General features: G+C 47.9%; 1 protein-coding gene across 6 annotated transcripts in view; it reads right to left on the bottom strand.

The window, feature by feature from the left end:
* The window catches only part of ACACA (acetyl-CoA carboxylase alpha), a 207,022-nt gene that overhangs the window by 127,018 nt on the left and 61,753 nt on the right, over nt 1–18,251 (bottom strand). For all 6 annotated transcript variants that reach the window (XM_079955359.1, XM_079955357.1, XM_079955358.1 and 3 more), the window contains 4 exons: nt 18,012–18,125; nt 11,810–11,923; nt 10,165–10,254; nt 8,970–9,088 (listed from right to left, as the gene is read on the bottom strand). In XM_079955359.1, coding sequence (XP_079811485.1) covers nt 8,970–9,088; nt 10,165–10,254; nt 11,810–11,923; nt 18,012–18,125 — 437 coding nt within the window. The remainder of the gene's footprint in view (nt 1–8,969; nt 9,089–10,164; nt 10,255–11,809; nt 11,924–18,011; nt 18,126–18,251) is intronic.

The following is an 18,251-nucleotide window of genomic DNA, read 5'->3' on the forward strand; positions in this document are numbered from 1 at the left end:
TTTCCATCATCACGTTCCAGCAAAAAGGGTTGGTATTCTGGTCACCACCACCCTGGTCACGAGTGCTATCTGGGTAAATTGCATTCTTGCTTAGGTTTCGAAAGGATGAGGTTCCCACCCTCGCAGCTATATTAAGGGAGAGAGAGAGACTATCATTTGCAGCACACAAAGATGGGAAATTAAGGGTCTTTTCAGAAGAACCAGTGGCGTGAAATGTGGCTGGGGGGGGGGATAAGGGAGCCACACCAGAGGAGCTTACGGTCTCGGAAGGGGAGCTGCTTCAAAAGTGCAGCCAGTTGTAATTGACCCTTCCGAAAACACCATCTGCAGCCAAAGCTGTCTGCTCTGAGCATGCAGGAGTGCAGAATGATGCGCTGGCAGTGGAGAAGGAAAGGGGAGCCTCCACCAACTCTCCAGTCATAAACCAACTTGGCACAAACCTAGGAAGTAAACCCCCTTCGGGTTCCAAAGGATCTGGGCCAATCATGTCCAGAGCAAATCAAAACCAAGCCACCAAGAGGAAAGGCTGTGGCTCAGTGCTAGAGCATCTGCTTGGCATGCAGAAGGTCCCAGGTTCAATCCCCAACCTCTCCAGGGTAGGACTGGGAAATGCTCCCTGTGTGATGTCTGAGAGAGCTGCTGCCAGTCCGAGTCAATGATACTGAGCTAGATGGACCGAAGGTCAGGCTCAGGATAAGGCAGCTTCCTATGCCTCTATCTCAAGCAGCTATCAGGGTTTGGGACTTGGGTGAGAGACCTTGGGAGCCACTACCAGCCAGAGAAAGAATACTGGGCTAGATAAGCCATTTGGACCCAATAGTTCAGGCCAGTCCTGTGCCCTTCCACATAATATTGGACACAACTCCTCTAGTCATTGGTTATGTTTCCAGGGAGAGCAAGAGAGAGAAAGCAGCCACTGACTTCAGTTAGGAGCTGCTGGGCACTCAGAATCTGCACAGATGGAACTCTATATAAGTTCATTGTAAGATCTGCTAACTTTAAGAACTTGTGCGTGAGCTTGCTTTTCCCTCCTCCCTCCTGTTCCCTTTTTCCTCATGTGCTGTGTCTTTTAAGATTGTGAAGCCAAGGGCAGGGGCAGCCTTAAAAAAAACCCTCATTTCTATAAGCCATTCAAACAGCCTTTGGGGCTAAAGGGTCAAGGGTACACAAATGCTGTAAATAAATCTATGAAAACGCTGCACTGGGATAGAGGTTTTGCCATGTAGAAAGATTTGCTGATGGGTGGAAGTCGCTCTGAAAGGTAATCAGGAATGGATATAGGTGGGAGTGAATAAATATTAATAAAGGGAAGGGAAGGAAAAGGGGGAGGAGAGCACCCCAGCTAAACATTAATATGTGGGGAGGTGGGAGAGCTGATCCTTAATCTGATTTTTCCTTTATTTTCCCTATGCACGCCCTAACTTATTTTTGTTTTTTCTGTTTATATCACATTGTAATCCATCTGTTATAAAACAGACAGCAACACCTTTTGTATGTCTGGGCCAAAAAGGAGTCCAATAAATATGTTGCAATGCTGTAATAAAGCTCTTGTCAGCAAACATCCCTGTAAGGTACAGCAGCATTTGATTCCCTCCTTATGGCAAAGGAAGAAGCTGAGGGCAGGAGAATGGATCTTGAGTCCTACCCCGGTTCCTAAGTGAAACTGACCCATAGGGCATAAAGAACCTAAGAGAGCTGTGGGTCGTTTCCTCTGGATCTCCCTTTTCTTCCCCACCGGCCCAAAACTCAGGTTTGCCTTGCAGAAGAGGCACCCTGGACACAAAAGGCACCTCTGGGCTCAGCACGCCTAGAAAACGTTTGTTTGGAATTCCGTCCCCACTTGAGTCCGCCACTGCCGTCCAATTTGCATCCTATTATCCCTGCGGCTCCATTCCGCCGGCTGCCCCCCCCTCCAAACGCTGCCCTCTCGCAAGCAGGCCAGCCAAGGGAGCGGCGGCAAATTACGGCTACCTGCTGCTTAATTAACATCAAACCCACAGCACAAAACTATGGGGGATTTACAGGTGGTCCCTGGAAGCGCTCGCCTCCCTGCATCTGCTGACGGTGTGTCCCTCCCCGGCTGCAAAGAGCAGGAACCCCAAGAGTCCTAATGATACACTCCCAAGAATCCCATTCATCCCTCCAGGTTTCAGTGTAGCTTAAGAGCCACAAGGCACCACGGCTGATTTCGTATCAAGAGCCGAGTGATTGATGGAAGGCAGGCTGTTTTGCCAACTACTTAACTCTGCTAAGATGTTTCTACGGCGCCAGACGTTTGAAACTTATGAGCAGATCCCTGCGATCGGACAGGTATAGCAAGGGCTATGTGGTGTTTGTGTTCTACTTTCCCGTTTCGCTTCATTCCAAGAAACAACAGACTCAATTATCTACAGCACCAGTGAGAAACAGGTGCTAACCACCTAACCTGGAGGGTTTTGTTTTTTGTTTTTTATAAATATTTTATTAAATTTTCAAAATACATAATACAAAATCCCTACACCAAAAAGCCAAAACAAATGCACCAAGAAACCATATAAGAAGAAAGAAATAAAAAAATAAAAAAAACAAATACAAAGATATGACTAACTGGACTTCCTCGCATCTCCTTACCCTGCATTATTTATAATCAGAATGTCAGCAAATTATTACCTTATTTCATACCTTATTTTGTACTTTCCAAATATTATACTTCTAAATTTAAAATAATTTTTACCAATTGCTCATACCTTAAAATTAAACAAAATATTGCCTTAAATTTTGACCTTTTCTTACTTATAACTTAGTTTTCTATTTTACAAAGCCTATTCACTGGAGCTGGTATTTTCTAAATCGTGCAAATACTTAACATTCATACAACTTATAATATTTTTGTAGATAATCCTTAAACTTCTTCTAGTCCTCTTCCATTGTTTCTTCTCCCAAGTCTCGGATTCTGCCAGTCATTTCAGCCAGTTCCATATAGTCTATCAATTGCGTCTGCCACTCTTCCAGTGTGGGCAAGTCTTGTGTCTTCCAGTACTTTGCAATGAGTATTCTTGCTGCTGTTGTCGCGTACATAAAAAAGCTTCTGTCCTTCTTTAACACTTTCTGGCCGACAATGCCCAAAAGGAAGGCCTCCGGTTTCTTAACAAAGGTATATTTAAATACCTTTTTTAGTTCATTATAGATCATTTCCCAGAAGGCTTTCACTTTAGGGCATGTCCACCAGAGGTGAAAGAATGTCCCCTCAGCCTCTCTACATTTCCAACATTTATTATCAGACAAGTGATACATTTTTGCAAGCTTGACTGGGGTCATGTACCACCTATATATCATTTTCATAATATTCTCCTTCAAGGCATTACATGCCGTGAATTTTATTCCGGTGGTCCATAACCTTTCCCAGTCCTCAAACATAATGTTATACCCTATATCCTGAGCCCATTTTATCATGGCTGATTTAACAGTCTCATCCTGTGTATTCCATTTAAGCAGCAAGTTATACATTCTCGACAATACCTTGGTCTTTGGTTCCAACAGTTCTGTCTCTAATTTCGACTTCTCCACCTGGAATCCTATCTTTTTGTCCAATTTAAAAACCTCTTGAATTTGGGCATAATGTAACCAATCTTGCACCTTATTCTTTAATTTCTCCAAGCTCTGCAACCTCCATTTGTCTCCAATTTTTTCTATTAATTCCCAATATTTCGGCCAGCCGGCCTCCATATTGAGTCTCTTCCGGGCCTTAGCCTCCATTGGTGATAACCATCTCGGGGTCTTACTTTCTAATAAGTCCTAACCTGGAGGGTTTTGCATTCTATAGTGAGAGTCCGGTGCTGCAAACAAATGTTCAACCAGCATTCTGAGAAACTCAGCATTCATTGTATTTATAAGGTTTCTAGACCTTATGATTGCAAAGGTTATTGGTTTCTCTTTTTAAAAGTGTGGGTATCTCAGAAGCCAGAAAACCATAAAACTCTCACTGCTACTGTACTGATAAAATTATAAACAGCCATGTTTGTATATGGTGATTCTACAGCAGCAGAGGAAAGAAAATTCAAGAAGTGTTATTCATCACATTTTGAATCTGAAGGTTCCCAGGTCTTTCAGCTCTCCCCCTCCAGCCCCGCGCTTTCCTCAAAAATATCAAGTGACTAACACTCATGCCTGCTTGAAAATGTGCCAGCAACATCTGCTGAAATCGCAGAAGGCAGAGAGGTGGCTAAATAAGATTTCCCATGTCCCACCCAGCTGTTTGCTCCTCTGCATGGTCTAACAGCAGAACCCAAATGGTAAAATGTTGCAGAACTAAAATTAGGGGAAGGAAAGAAAAAAATCATGCCCCATCTGTACAGGACATAGAATTCTGCTTGCCTGGGCACAGGATTTAAACTGCAGTACATCCAACCCTGCCTTTCAACCCACTATATGGCTGAGGGCTGATGTCCAACAAAGGGGTGCATTTTGCTCATGCCGAATCAAGTTTCAATGTCAAGCAATGCTAAATGCTTCATTCTCTAGAAAGGAAGATGTCATTGCTCCTTTGGGGAACACCATCTGCTCTAGAAGCTCTTTCCCTTAAAGGCCAGAGCTCAGTGGGGAGAGCATCTGCAATGTATGCAGAAGGTCCCAGCTTTAAGCCTTGACACCTCTAGGTTGGGCTGGGAGCAAACCTTGAAACCTGGGAATCAATGGTAGGCATTGAAGAGCACTGAGCTACATGGACCCACGATATGAGTCAGTATAAAGCAGCTTTCTTATTTAAATCAGCTCTTAATTCACAGCCCTGAGGACTGGGATCCTACTTTGTTTTTAGAGGCAGGGCTGTGGCTCAGTGGCAGAGCATCTGCTTTGCATGCAGAAGGTTCTCGGTTCAATCCCCGGCATCGCCAGGCAGGGCTGTGAGGGGCTCCTTGTCTGAAACCCTGGAGAGCTGCTGGTAGTCAGTGCTGGCAGTAATGAGTTAGGGAGACCAGTGGTCTGACTTGGTATAAGACAACTTCCTATGTTTCTCAGGAATGAAGGTGGCAATGATAAAAAAAACCTACAAATCCCTATCTCTCTTAACTCCTGCACCTGTCTTGCATTTCTTGGTTGTCCCCCAGAGGGACACGGCTCAGTGGCAAAGCACTTCTTCTGTGTCCAGATGGCCCAGGTCTTCTCCTGGTGGGACTGGGAATGTCCCTTGCTTCAAACCCTGGAGAACCACTCTGCCAGTCAGTGTTGGTAATACTCAGCTTGATGGACCAATCGTCTGACCCTGTCTAAAAGGCAGCCTCCCACGTGCTTAATCCGGAGGACTGAAAACAGAGCTAGACCTTGACACATAGGAAGACCTGGTCACAATGAGCTTCACTATCACAGGTAGGACAAACACCTGCGGCAGATTCTGAACCTGGAACCAACAAATACCAGGTAGGGACCTGATGCCTGTGCGACCAGCAAGCTCTGGAACAAGGGAGAAAATTACAGGCAGCACTCTGTGCCCACTACGATTCCCAGGAAGCAGCTGGATCAGGCAGTGAGCCCACCTTGGCCTGCATCCTGTTTTCACAGCAGTGAACCTGATGCCCCATTGGCAAGCCCACAAGAAGGAGTGCCCAGTGCGGCAGCTCGCACAGAATCAGGCATCCCGAGACTCTCAGCTTTCAGCCTCGCTTCCTTTTTCGCATGATCGTGAAGGTACGCAGAGAGGTTGGTGGGATGATGGCTGCCGAAATCTCACAACGCCTGTAGAAATGTAAGACTTTTGGGGGTGGGGGAGACTTGAGGGCCCTTCCCCCCCTCTTGAGGCAGGGGGTGGGGAAAGAACTATGCAAAACCAGTAAGATTACTGAATGCAAATCTGCTCAGTTTGCATAATTCAACATTTCCTGTTGCGGAATTCAACTCTTTTCATTTTTAAGCGCAGAATGCATCCAGCCCTAACCGCTGGGTAACCAACCATACCAGGAAGGGCTGTAGCTGAGTGGTGGAGCGTCTGCTCGGCATGCAGAAGGCACCCTGGCACCTCCAGGTAGGGCTGGGAGAAAACCCTGCCTGGAACCCTGGAGAGCTGTTCCCAGCAGGTGCAGCCAATACTCAGCTAGGTGGAGGAGCGATTACGGAAGGGCAGCGTCCTGTTTTCCGAGATGATGGAACTGCTTGGAACAGCATGCAGACCAGAGGGCATTCTGGAGACTTAAGGCTTGGCCCCTCAGGATCAGGGCTACCCTTCTGGTCACCCAACACACCTAAGAATGTTAACACCCCTTTGCAGCTAGATCAGGCTAGTCCAGCATCCTGTTCTCCCAGTGACCAACCAGCTGCCCCCAAGTGAAACCTGCAAGCAGAACCTGAGCAAAACAACAACAACAACAACAACAACAACAACAACAACAACTCTCTCAGCTTGTGATTCCCAGCAACCGGCATTCAGAAGCACACTGCACCCGTAAATAGAGGTGCAGCCTTTTCCATCTCTCACCTTTGGCGACCTTTCCCCCCTTCCCACCTGGCAGGAGTTATGACCTCATGGCTATAGCCAATCGGTGTTGATTCTCCACCTTAGCTTTGCCCATGACATGGATGTGGGGTATTTCTAAGGCTTTCTCGAAGAGAGGGGGATTAACTGAGGAAAGGGGGATGACATCAGTGATAGGAAAACAGGGGGAGGGGGGGAGTGGATAGCTGAAGACGGCTCCGGGATTATAGAAAAGGACCTCCAAAATAGCATGCAATTATTTGCAAATATTATCAAGTTGAAGAGAACAGATGAGACCAAATTCAATGGCCCATTTATATCATTGCTGAGAGATCTTTGTGCAGCTGGGCTTGGAGGGCTCATTCATTTCAAGCGAGCCCAGATTTTGAAGAGAGAGAGAGAGACGGGGGGAGGGGGCAGGAAGAGTGGGAGAAGGACCCTGTTTCACGAGATGTACTGATGGATTCTCAATGAACCGAGACCGGCCCTCGCCGGCCAATCCCGCCAAACATAAAACGAGGAGGATGAAATAAAAGGCAAAGGATATTTGGGAGACAAAGGAAAAAGAAAATAACACTCCCCACCCCCCACCCCAAAAAATGAGGGGGGGTTATGGGTCGTGGCTATTTTTGTGCGCATGGATCGGTTATGGATCAACAGTGGCACCCGGTGGGCGAAAAGGGATAAGGCAGGCTCATCATATCCTCTATCCAGTACGTTCCCAACCAGAACAGGACTCAAATCTGCTCCATTTGCCTTCATATGGCTTCTCGGTCTTCTGGCTGTGGGTGCAAACCTTTCTTTCCACGGTTAAAAATCAGAGGCTCTTACACCCCGAAAGGCTTTGGCTAATTAATATCCTACAACCTTGTAAAGTTGTGGGGGGGGGGTGTTTTGTTTTGTTTTATTTTGTTTCTGTTCTAACTATTTATTTGTGTTTTTACCCTGTACTGTTATCTTGTGTATAATAAATTTAATAAATAAAAAGATAAGACGTGGAAAAGAGCAACAATCTGCCCTTGGGAGGGTTTCGCAAATTTCTGTGAAAATTCAGCGGCCGCTCTTCTGAGTGCACCTCCAAACTGGAAGGGGGATAAGCCTCACACAGAGAGGTAAACAGGTCACACTCAGACAAGCCTATTGTGTCCCTAATCAGAAACAACTGAACAATCTCTTCTCAAGGCACAAGAAACAAAACCGACCTCCCTCCACTCCAGGAGTGGGTGAGGTTCAGGCTATACATGCGGCAGAACAAGGTGGCAGGGTGACAGAGTGGACTGGACCAGTTCAGATAGGGGGACAATGGATAAAGTCGTTTTAAAAGCCTCACTTCTGTGTACAAATAAATCACCGCAAGCAGACAGCTAGCCCCTCAGGGTGTAGGCTGGTCTAGAATCTCTCTCTTCGGTGTACTAGTTTTATGCAGAGCAGATGAAGCTTTCCTTAGGACAGGGTTAGGCAACTCTAGGGCTAGAGGCCAAATCCAACCCTTGGGACCTTGCCCAGGGCCACACACCCCTACGTGCCTTCATCCTTTTTCTGGCTGGAATGGGCCCTTGGACAGTGATCATTCATCTTGCTGTGGTTTGGATGCAAGAGAGGCCTGGGCATGTGTAGAAACCTTCGACTTTTGCATGGGTGGAATGCAGCCTGTGGTACAAAGATTAAGAGTGGCACCCATTGCTCCGCCCACTTTCACCTCTGGCCCCGCCCACTACTATAACCCACATGGTTGCCCATGAGGGAATGAGACCCTAGAGCTGAAAATGTTTATCCACCTGACTCCTAAAAACTCACTGGCAGTAAGCTGAAATGCCAGGATCAAACCGAAGTTTGAGAATTCATTGTGATCCCTGTTTTTACCTTACTTCTGTCTTCACCACAATTTTGGGAGGAGGGGGTTGTACTACAGTCCCTACAGACTTCTAAGAGGAGAGTAGGAGAAGGAACATTTCAGAAAACCACTAGCTAGGAAATGGAGCAGGCTGAACGTTTATTCTGCCAAGGGCTAGCCACGTAGATATTGCTGCTAGCACCAAAAGCTGCTGCACGTGGAAGTGGGTCGTGTTTGCACCAATGTGAAGAAAGATTGTCTCAATACCACACAAAAATGGACCCTCGCATGGAAATATTTAGAAAAACACATCAGTACTTTAATGTATACTGGGGAACCCTGCAGCCTCCAGATACTGCTGGACTCCAACTCCCACCATCCCCAGCTTTCGGCCATGCTGGCTGGGGCTGATGGGAGTTGGAGTCCACAACATGCATCTGCAGGGTCACTGGTACCCCATGCCTGACATATGGACTGGCCCAACATGCTGCCCTCCATCTTGCGAAATAGCTCATGGTTCACATTCTTGGCTTCCCTAGTGTTATAGGTGCCACAATTTTCCAACACGTTTTCTAACATGTCTCAAACTCCTGATTCCCCCACCAATACACAGCGCCCCCTCCCAACCCCAGCCCTGAACTGCCCTCCCTCCACTCCAAATTGCCTTGGTGGTACATGCGAGTGAGGTCTAACCTGTTTGGATGGGAAGTGGGCAGCATGAACTGGAACTCCACCACACAAGTGTTGTCTTTCAGCTGGCGGTGCTGGACGCTGTTCAGCTCGTAGGCGATGTATGCCCTTCGAACATACACCTCGGATGGAGGAGAAGGAGGAGAGGATTATCACAGAGAGTTAAAGCCACATGGCCATTTAAAGCAAAGTCCCTCTACGCCTGATGGGGACCAGAACCAACCTTGAAGATGGATTTCTAGGGAGTTGAGCCTTGGCAATGCCATTCCCACCCCCACAATCCCTAGCCATAACCAAGTACAGCAAAACCAGTTAAGCAAAATTAGGAAATGCATGCCTCTTATTTTACTTTTTGTGCAATAATGCAATGCTGGTCACAGAATGTAACAAGTTGCAGGAGAATTTTATTTGGAATAGAGATATTCATTCACACACACACACACACACACACACACACACACAAATCATCAGGGATGCAAAACCTTAGGCCTGGGATCCAAATGTGCCCTGCCAAGCCTTTCTGTATGGCCCTTGGGACTCTCCCCAGGCCACACCTCTCACACTACTTGAGTCCTTTTGCCTAGGTGGAATGTGCCCTTGAATAACTCCTCTTGCTTGCCTCGATGGAGGAGACAGAGGGATGAGTGAGCGAGTGTAGACACCAGCCTACTGTAAATAGGTAAAACTGACAGTGATTGCTCTGTCCACTTTTGCCTCTAAGGTAAAGGTAAAGGGACCCCTGACCATTAGGTCCAGTCACGGATGACTCTGGGGTTGCGGCACTCTTCTCGCTTTATTGGCCAAGGGATCCGGCGAACAGCTTCCGGGTCGTGCGGCCAGCATGACTAAGCCGCTTATGGCGAACCAGAGCAGCACACGGAAACGCCGTTTACCTTCCCGCCGGAAGGACATGCTTTCAAACTGCTAGGTTGGCAGGAGCAGGAACCAAGCAACGGGAGCTCACCCCATCGCAGGAATTCGAACCGCCGATCATCTGATCGTCAAGCCCTAGGCGCTGTGGTTTAGACCACAGCGCCACCCGCGTCCCTTTTGCCTCTAGCCCTACCCGAAAGATGACACGGCCCTTTCTAAAGTGTTAGATGCTGGAGTGGGCAAGGATTGAACATCAACATCATCAAAGAGAAACAGGGCAACACACACATTTGTTTAAATTGTTTTAAAATGAGAAGAAACCTACCTCTAAAGCAGCCATCCTCACTACCTGGTTACTGTGATAGAAGAAGTTTGGTAGCACATCGAAGATGGATGTCTCCGAAAGAATGAGTTTCTAGACATAGGGAAGGGAATCAGAGAGGAGAAGCAGGTTTTTCTAAAATCTCGGACATTTGTTACCTTTTCCCCCTCCCTCAAAACTAAGACAAGGTCCAACACATGGTATAGACGAGAAAGCAAGAATTTGGGTGCAAAAAGTCTCCCCTACCTTAAACCACATTTAACACATGCTTGCCTGGCAGCCACTGCAACGTAGGTGAGTGAATGGGCTCCCTGAGGCAAGATGAAGTGCTCCATTCTTCCCTCTGCAGCCATCATGGAAGTCAAGTGGGCTGTGAGAATCAGGACCTCCTTTTCTTCCACAGAAATGCACTGAGTGCTTGTAGCTGCCTCCCTGCTCGCCTGCTCCAGTCCTGCCAGCCCCCAGGCTAGTAAAAAGCCTTGAGGGCTTGTAATTTTGGAGCAGTCATCTGCAATGCTGCTTTCATTAGAGCAATATCTTCCAAACAGAGTCAATCAATCATTAAAGGCATTTGTTAGTCCAGAGCAGGGTTTCCCAAACTTGGGTCTCCAGCTGAATTTGGACTACAACTCTCATCAACCCTAGCTAACAGGACCAGTCAGTGCCGGATTTACATATAAGCTAAACAAGCTACGTATAGCTTAGGACCCCTCTCTCTTGGGGGCCCCAAAAAAATTTAAAGGAAAGAAATAATGTGTTTGCATTATTAAGTTTGTTATGAATAAAAAATCATTTTAAGATAAAAGAGCTTAATAATTATTTCATTATTAATATATTTCTTCCTAATTGTATTTCACTATTAATATACTACTTTTTAATTGTATTTCAGTTCAACAATTACTTAGATGAAATACATATTTTGTTATGTGCAAATGGCTCTAGATACCTATTAGGTCCATAAATTACTATATAGCATATATTCAACACAAAAAACAGTGACAATTTGTTGTTGAGAAAGGACAGCTAGACATATAAAGGGCCCCATTACCTTCAGTAGCTTAGGGCCTCATCAAACCTAAATCCGGCCCTGGGACCAGTGGTCAGGAATGATGAAAACTGTAGTCCAAAAACAGGTGAACACCCAAGTTTGGAAAACCCTGGTCCAGAGTGTTCGTCCACAGATAAGCCATGTCACTGTATGGTAACCAACTCAAGCCTTGGCTCCTAATCAAGCTTTATCCGCAGGACTGAGCCATTTTGCTCTTTAGGTCTGCCCTGGGTACCAGTTGCACCATGCAAGTCACTTACAATGCAAAGATGCTGCATAAAACTCCTACGCAGTCCATCTACAGAGGAGCCTGCCTGTCGCTTCTCTGTATGACTCCCTAGTCTGGACTTGCCTCCTCCCAATCACCCTTTGCTGGGGGTGGGTCATTCATTCCCATCTTCACATCAGATGGGCCTGAATCATTCAAGAGATAGCAGACTTGCCTACCCTCACAACATCTCTGCTTGAGTCTGTGTTCTGAGCCTGCCTTCTTCCAGACAGGAGCGACGCTCGAGGGGTCAGCTCCTTCAAGGATGGTCCACTCTTACCCTTCCACACTCTGAAAGCAAAACTTTTTTTACTGCAAAATGAAGCCCATACCTGCAAATTCTCTATACAGAACTGGTGCCCGTACATATCGATGGCCGAGAGGAAGATGGACTCCACCTGGTTATGTCGCAGCTCGTAAGAGGGCAAGTGGGAAGCGATGAGGACCTAGAGAGATAAGAAGACCAGAGGGGGGGGGCACATTTAAAGACTGCCCAGAAGGTTAAAAAGTTGAACTTCAAACTCAGATTCAAGACTCTGTCCAGCCCTGAACTTAAAGGGAACCTATTCCAAACCCAAGCCAAGAGCTTCATAACTGACCGGAAGTTATGACGACAGTGGGTACACCCCTCCCAGAAAGCTTTTAAAGACAAGCCAGGGTGACCTTCTTGCCCTACGAGTCTGTTGCACGTGCTCACAGCATCTGGGCAAGTGCTTCAGATCATGTACAGCAGCACATTGGGAGCCCTGGTTTCATCAGGCTTTGCGATTTTGCACAGGAAAGAGGGTCTGCCTGGCCGGGCTGAGCAGGGGGAGCTGTTAATTGGAAAGCGAGGGCGACAGGCTACTGGGAGGGGGGTGGGCACCATGGACTTGCTGTCAGTTTCAGCAAGTAAAAAGTAGAGTAGACTGCAGCATGTTTTTCAAGCCAGTGGTAAGAGACAGAGCGATACTCTGCAGCGAGGTTTCATAGATTCCAGGCTGGTGGAATTTACTGCCTTTTCTTCTTCATTTGAAAACAGAATTCTTGGATCGACTAACCATAACCAGGTGCAAAAATAAAGAACAGGTTGTCTCTGGGCTACAGGTGGGGGGAGGGAGAAATTCGTTTCAGTTCACATGAAGAAGGGGACCAACTAAGTCTACACTCTTTGAAACAATTCGCAAACCAAAGCACAGGAAGTCTTCGAAATTGTCACTTTGCCAAATTTTGAAACACTGTTCTCCAACCAAGCAATGTGTACAAAACTGGGTTAAAGTGTGTGTAAAAATGCATATAACTATGCAAGTAACATATGGAAATGTGCTTTGTGAAAATGTGTTTGTCTTAGGCAAAACAGTGTATAAGAATGTGCATTTCTGGAGAAACTCTGCACTAAAATTCTGATTAAAATTTCAACAATTTTAGGATGGGGGATTTGTGAATTGATGTGGAAATGTAGAGAACTGAACTTATTACTGGAAAAATTAGAAACCAAATGAGAGAAACCAAAACTTTTACCGATCTCTAAGCCAAGCGCAAGCTGAATCTAGGCATTTGTTTCCAGTACCAAGAACTAAAACTGATCTCAACAGTTCCTTCACACAACTGTGTGGCAATTTTTGGTTGGCTGTCTTCTATTTCAGCAGCCAAATTTAAGTGGAGCAAGGACCCGTCTTGCTATCGCTATTGTTAAAAAAAAAAACAACAAGCTGCAAGTCAGAAAGTTTTGCAGATCTCCTGCAAATCACCCAGTAAATTAGGAACACAGGTCAAGCCAGCTTAGACCTGCCCATACAGACTGGCCATACATTCCCAGCTGTACCTGGGGTGTGCCACTGGGGTCTGAACCTGGCACCTTCTACATGCAAAACAAATGTTCCACCCTTCTAAAGCAAGTTCCCAGTCCTCATGGTTCTGAATTCAGAGCTGGATTAAATAGGGGCATAGGAAGCTGCCTTATATAGGATCAGGCCATTGCCCCTCTATCTCTAATCTGACTGGCGGCAACTCTCCATGATTTCAGGCAGGGATCTTTGCCCGCCTGGAGATGCCATGAGGGACTGAACCTTCTGCATGCAGGGCAGCAAGGCAGTTGCTCTGCCACTGAGCTATAGCCCTTCCCCTACCCTGCAAAGAACTCAGGTGGGTACAGCCCACTGTTAGAAAGAAAAGGGAATGGAACGGAGTATCCCAGAAATGGCTAGCTGGAAACCTAAAACAGGGGCACTTCAAGCTGCAACAACTTGTTATCGTTCTCTCTCTCTCTGCCCTATCTGTGAAAGCTAGAAATAAGAATCTCTATGGACAGAAGTGGTATACCCCAGAGGTCTTCTTGCAGTGTTTCTGATGATCACAGAGACTTCAGTTCAGCCACCCTCAATTTCATCCAGCAAGGCATTACTTTATTTCAGTAAAGTAATTTGATCCAGCAAGGCATGCCTCCAGATCTCAGCCCCACCAATAAAAAAAAAAACCTTCATTAATCGGACTACTGCAATGCGCTCTGCATGGGGCTACCTTTGAAGGTGACCTGGAAACTACAACTAATCCAGAATGCGGCAGCTAGACTGGTGACAGGGAATGGCCACCAAGACCATATAACACCAGTCCTGAAAGATCTACACGGCTCCCAGTACATTTCCGAGCACAATTCAGAGTGTTGGTGCTGACCTTTAAAGCCCTAAACAGCCTCCGTCCTGTATACCTGAAGGAGCGTATCCACCCCCATCGTTCAGCCCAGACACTGAGGTCCAGCGCCGAGGGCCTTCTGGTGGTTCCCTCTCTGCAATAACTGAGCTTACAGGAAACCAGGCCTTCTCAGTAGTGGCGCCTGCCCTGTGGAATGCCCTACCATCAGATGTCAAGGAAATAAACAACTATCTGACTTTTAGAAGAGATCAGAAGGTAGCCCTGTTTAGGGAAGTTTTTAATGTTTGATTGCTTTTTTATTATTAATATTCTGCTGGGAGCCACCCGAGTGGCTGGGGAAACCCAGCCAGATGGGCGGGGTATAAATAATAAATTTTTATCCCCATCCAAGCTTGGCCAGAAAAGAGTCCAGCTGTTTTTGATGGGGTCTTCTCCCAGGGCAAGCACATTTACACCGCTTTGCAGCCTTAAGTAAAGGTAAAGGTAAAGGTACCCCTGCCCGTACGGGCCAGTCTTGACAGACTCTGGGGTTGTGCGCCCATCTCACTTAAGAGGCCAGGGGCCAGCGCTGTCCGGAGACACTTCCGGGTCACGTGGCCAGCGTGACGAAGCTGCTCTGGCGAGCCAGAGCCAGAGCCGCACACGGAAATGCCGTTTACCTTCCCGCTGGTAAGCGGTCCCTATTTATCTACTTGCACCCGGAGGTGCTTTCGAACTGCTAGGTTGACAGGCGCTGGGACCGAGCAGCGGGAGCGCACCCCGCCGCAGGGATTCGAACCGCCGACCTTTCGATCGGCAAGCCCTAGGCGCTGAGGCTTTAACCCACTGGGCCAGTGGCGCAATGGATAACGCGTCTGACTACGGATCGGAAGATTGCAGCCTTAGCAGAGACCAAATTCCACCCTGTCAAGCTCTGATTTCTCACAGATTCCAAGGAAGGGCTTCCTAAAACACGAGGAATACAGGCTCTTGTTTTGGACAACGGAGCCCCAGGTGGGGGGAGCTGCTTCAAAAGCCCAAAGCCAGCAAGGGGAAAAAGGATGGGGGCGGCGGCAGAGGGAAAACGCCACCACGATGCCAAGAGCAGCATGATAAAGACATCCGCCAGAGCGGCGGCGGCGGAGTCCCCAGTGCGCCACTGAGGGGTTCAGTGACTCTGAATAGTTCAAGGGCGAGGATAGCAATCCGGCGGAAGACAGAAAAGGTCACAGAGCGGCTTCAAACGCCCGCTCACTTTCAATGCTCATGCACTGGAATTAAGAGAAAGGAAGGGAAGCAGAGATTCACCTCCCTCACCTAAAAGACTTTTTTTAAAAAAAAGAAAGAGCCAGCCTCCCTGCTGGAAGACTTTTTTGAATGGAAATTGGGGAGAGTGTGGAAGAAGGGAGCAAGGGAGCCGGGGAGCCAGGGAGGGAGGGAGAGGGACAAGCTACCAGGGGAAGAGAATGATTGTGAGGCAATTAGATCCTGTTTGGTCTTTTCCCCTCTCTCCCACTACTTTAATTATACAGAAAAGCCACTAGTGACGGAGATGGGCTTGAAGAGAGAACTCTCCAGGTGTGCATCTGGTATTTAAATTAGAACCCAAGGTAGATAACCTTGGTAAGGGGGGAGGATTGAGAGGGGAGGTGTGGGGGGGGGACACACAAAATAAGAGTTTTATTTCAGGCCTTCTGAAAAAAGGGGGCAAGTGATTTCCATCAGTCCCTGGAGAGACGCTCAAGAGATACCACAGCTCCTTTGTTGGTGAAATGCATATCAGCGAATTTCGTCTTTGTTCCAAGAATCTCAGGCCAAAGGCAGCTTGTCTGTTTTTGTTTTCCCTTTTCCGATTTGGGTGTTGAACAACAGCAGGCAAATGGGACACTGAGCTGGAGGAACAGGGAGGAAAGGTAGCGTGACATCCTGTTTGCAACCACAGTCCTGACACAGGATCTGGAAACAGGAGAGGGTTGGCTCTTTCCACCTGTGGTTCCCTGCAGAGGTTGGTCTTTCCTGCCCCTCCAGATAAGTGCCTGGGCAGAGCCTTAGGTGCCAGCTGAAGGCCAAAGAGCACAAAGGCCTCCTGCCTTCTGGTTCTCAGCCGTGCCGGACAAACCCAATGCCAAAAGTCCAAATCCTGCTGAGAAAGGAGCTGCTTGACTTCTGCCACTACACTCTTGCTTTTCAAGAAACTGTAGCCTTGCAGAGTGCACAGTATGATGCTCTTGGGAGCTGCACTAGAGCTGCATTAGGTGCTTTTCTTAAGGAAACGATGGGAGTTTGTTGATTATCTGGAACCAAGCAGGCAGTAGTGCACTTGCCTTCCCTCCTCCAACCCATTTGCCACCACCACCACCAGGGTTTCTTAATACACTGTCCTAAGGCGGCGGTGTTGCCTGTCGGCATCTGAGCACATGGAAGGCTGTTGCCACATCCTGGCAAGGGGTGTTGCCAAGTCCCAGGCCTTGGCCCTGAGAAGCAGGTTTAGTGGCCCATCCACAGGGCTTCGGGGCAGCAGCTTTAAACTTGGGACCCTTAGTGCCTCTCAAGGCCCAAGTCAAGAAGTTTTGCAACGGTGGAGATGACTGTTCACCATATTTATTTTAAAAGCTCACTTTTAAAAGGCATTCACTCACTGTTCTGGAAAACAGATGCTTCACCCTCCCTACTTCCAATGTTTCTCCAAATTTCTTGGGAGAACATGGGCGGGAGGGGCAAAATTATTGCTCCAAGGTTTTTTTAGGGATTTTTACTGCTGAGTCTTGTGGCTGTGTGGCAGCCCCATGATACCTCAAGTCCTGACCTCATGACATCACTATGAGATATTTGGGTTGGGGGTGCTGAGCACTGGCAGCCTCACTGCACCCTTTCTCCAACCTGGTACCCTCCAGGTGTCGCTGGCACAATGGGATGGGCCGCCCCTGAGCAAAGAGATCAGATAAACTGATTAACGTGCAGCTTGTTATTGATGATTTAGGGCAAGGATCAGCCACCTAAGGCCCATGGGCCACGGGGGTTGTTTAAACGGCCCCCGAATCGAGCCGCCCACTCGGCGAGTCCCCACGCGCTGCAGTAAACCACAGACGTGATCTAGCCCACGGAGCAATCTCCGCAGGAGTGAACCGGCCCAGGCAAGGTAAACCTTGTCAACCCCTGATTTAGGGTCAGGGATGGAACTCAGGCCCGGGAACCAGATGTGGCCCCCAGGTCTCCCTATCTGGCCCTTGAAAGTCCTTAGGACATTGCCCCTCCCCAGCCCTGCTCTGTGGCTCCACAGAATGCTTCTGGCCAGCTAGAACCTGTCCTTGGAACTGCAAGGATGCCTCTTCCCTGCCTGGAAGGGTTGTCTGGGTGTACGTCAGCGTGCGTACCCTTCGGTAATTAATTAATTAATTAATACCACTTAATGCCAAAATCAATTTCTAAGCGGTTCGCAAAATACGAAAACCAGCCAAATATTAAACATCCATAATTAAAATGCACACTGAAAGAATCCTTTAGGAAGGGAAGCATCATATTCACTGGCTCTGGCCCCATGTGCTGCTGGCATGCAGCCACACACCCCCAGAAGCTCTTTTGTGGGAGGATATAGTCCCCAAGCAGATAAGGGCTCCCCCACCCCTGCTTCTGGTTATCTTGGAGATTGGGTTACTGGGAAAGGGCTCAGTGGGTAGTGCACTGGATTGGCAAGCGGAAGGTCCTAGGTTGGACCCTTGGCATCCTCAGGTGGAGAGCCGCTGTGAGTCAGGGTGGACAATGCTGAGTTAGATGGACCAGTGGTTTGTACAAGGCAGCTTCCTAGGCGCCTATGGATGCAGCAAAGAGGACGAAAAGGGGAGTCTGATCCTGCACTGAGAAGCAAACAAGAGGCCCCACCCCCAGCCATATCCAGCCCCCAGCATGGAAAGAACAGCTTGGTACCTGGCGGGCCCGCAGGGCGACCTTGGCATTGGTGGTCTTGCTGAGCTGGGTCAGCTCCGTCAAGATGTTAATGAGCTCGTCCGTCAAGGTCGGATCTCGTCCGCACAGCTGGTCCTGGAGAGGAGGAGGGGAGAAATATGGGGAAAGTGATTTGCAAACGTTTTGCCCAAGTGCCGTGGACACGGAAAGAGCGGGGAAGGGTTCAAAAAACAACAGCAAAAGCCCTCAAGTGAAAGAGCT

Source organism: Podarcis cretensis (assembly GCF_951804945.1).
Source record: "Podarcis cretensis genome assembly, chromosome: 15".
Classification (NCBI taxonomy): Eukaryota; Metazoa; Chordata; class Lepidosauria; order Squamata; family Lacertidae; genus Podarcis; species Podarcis cretensis.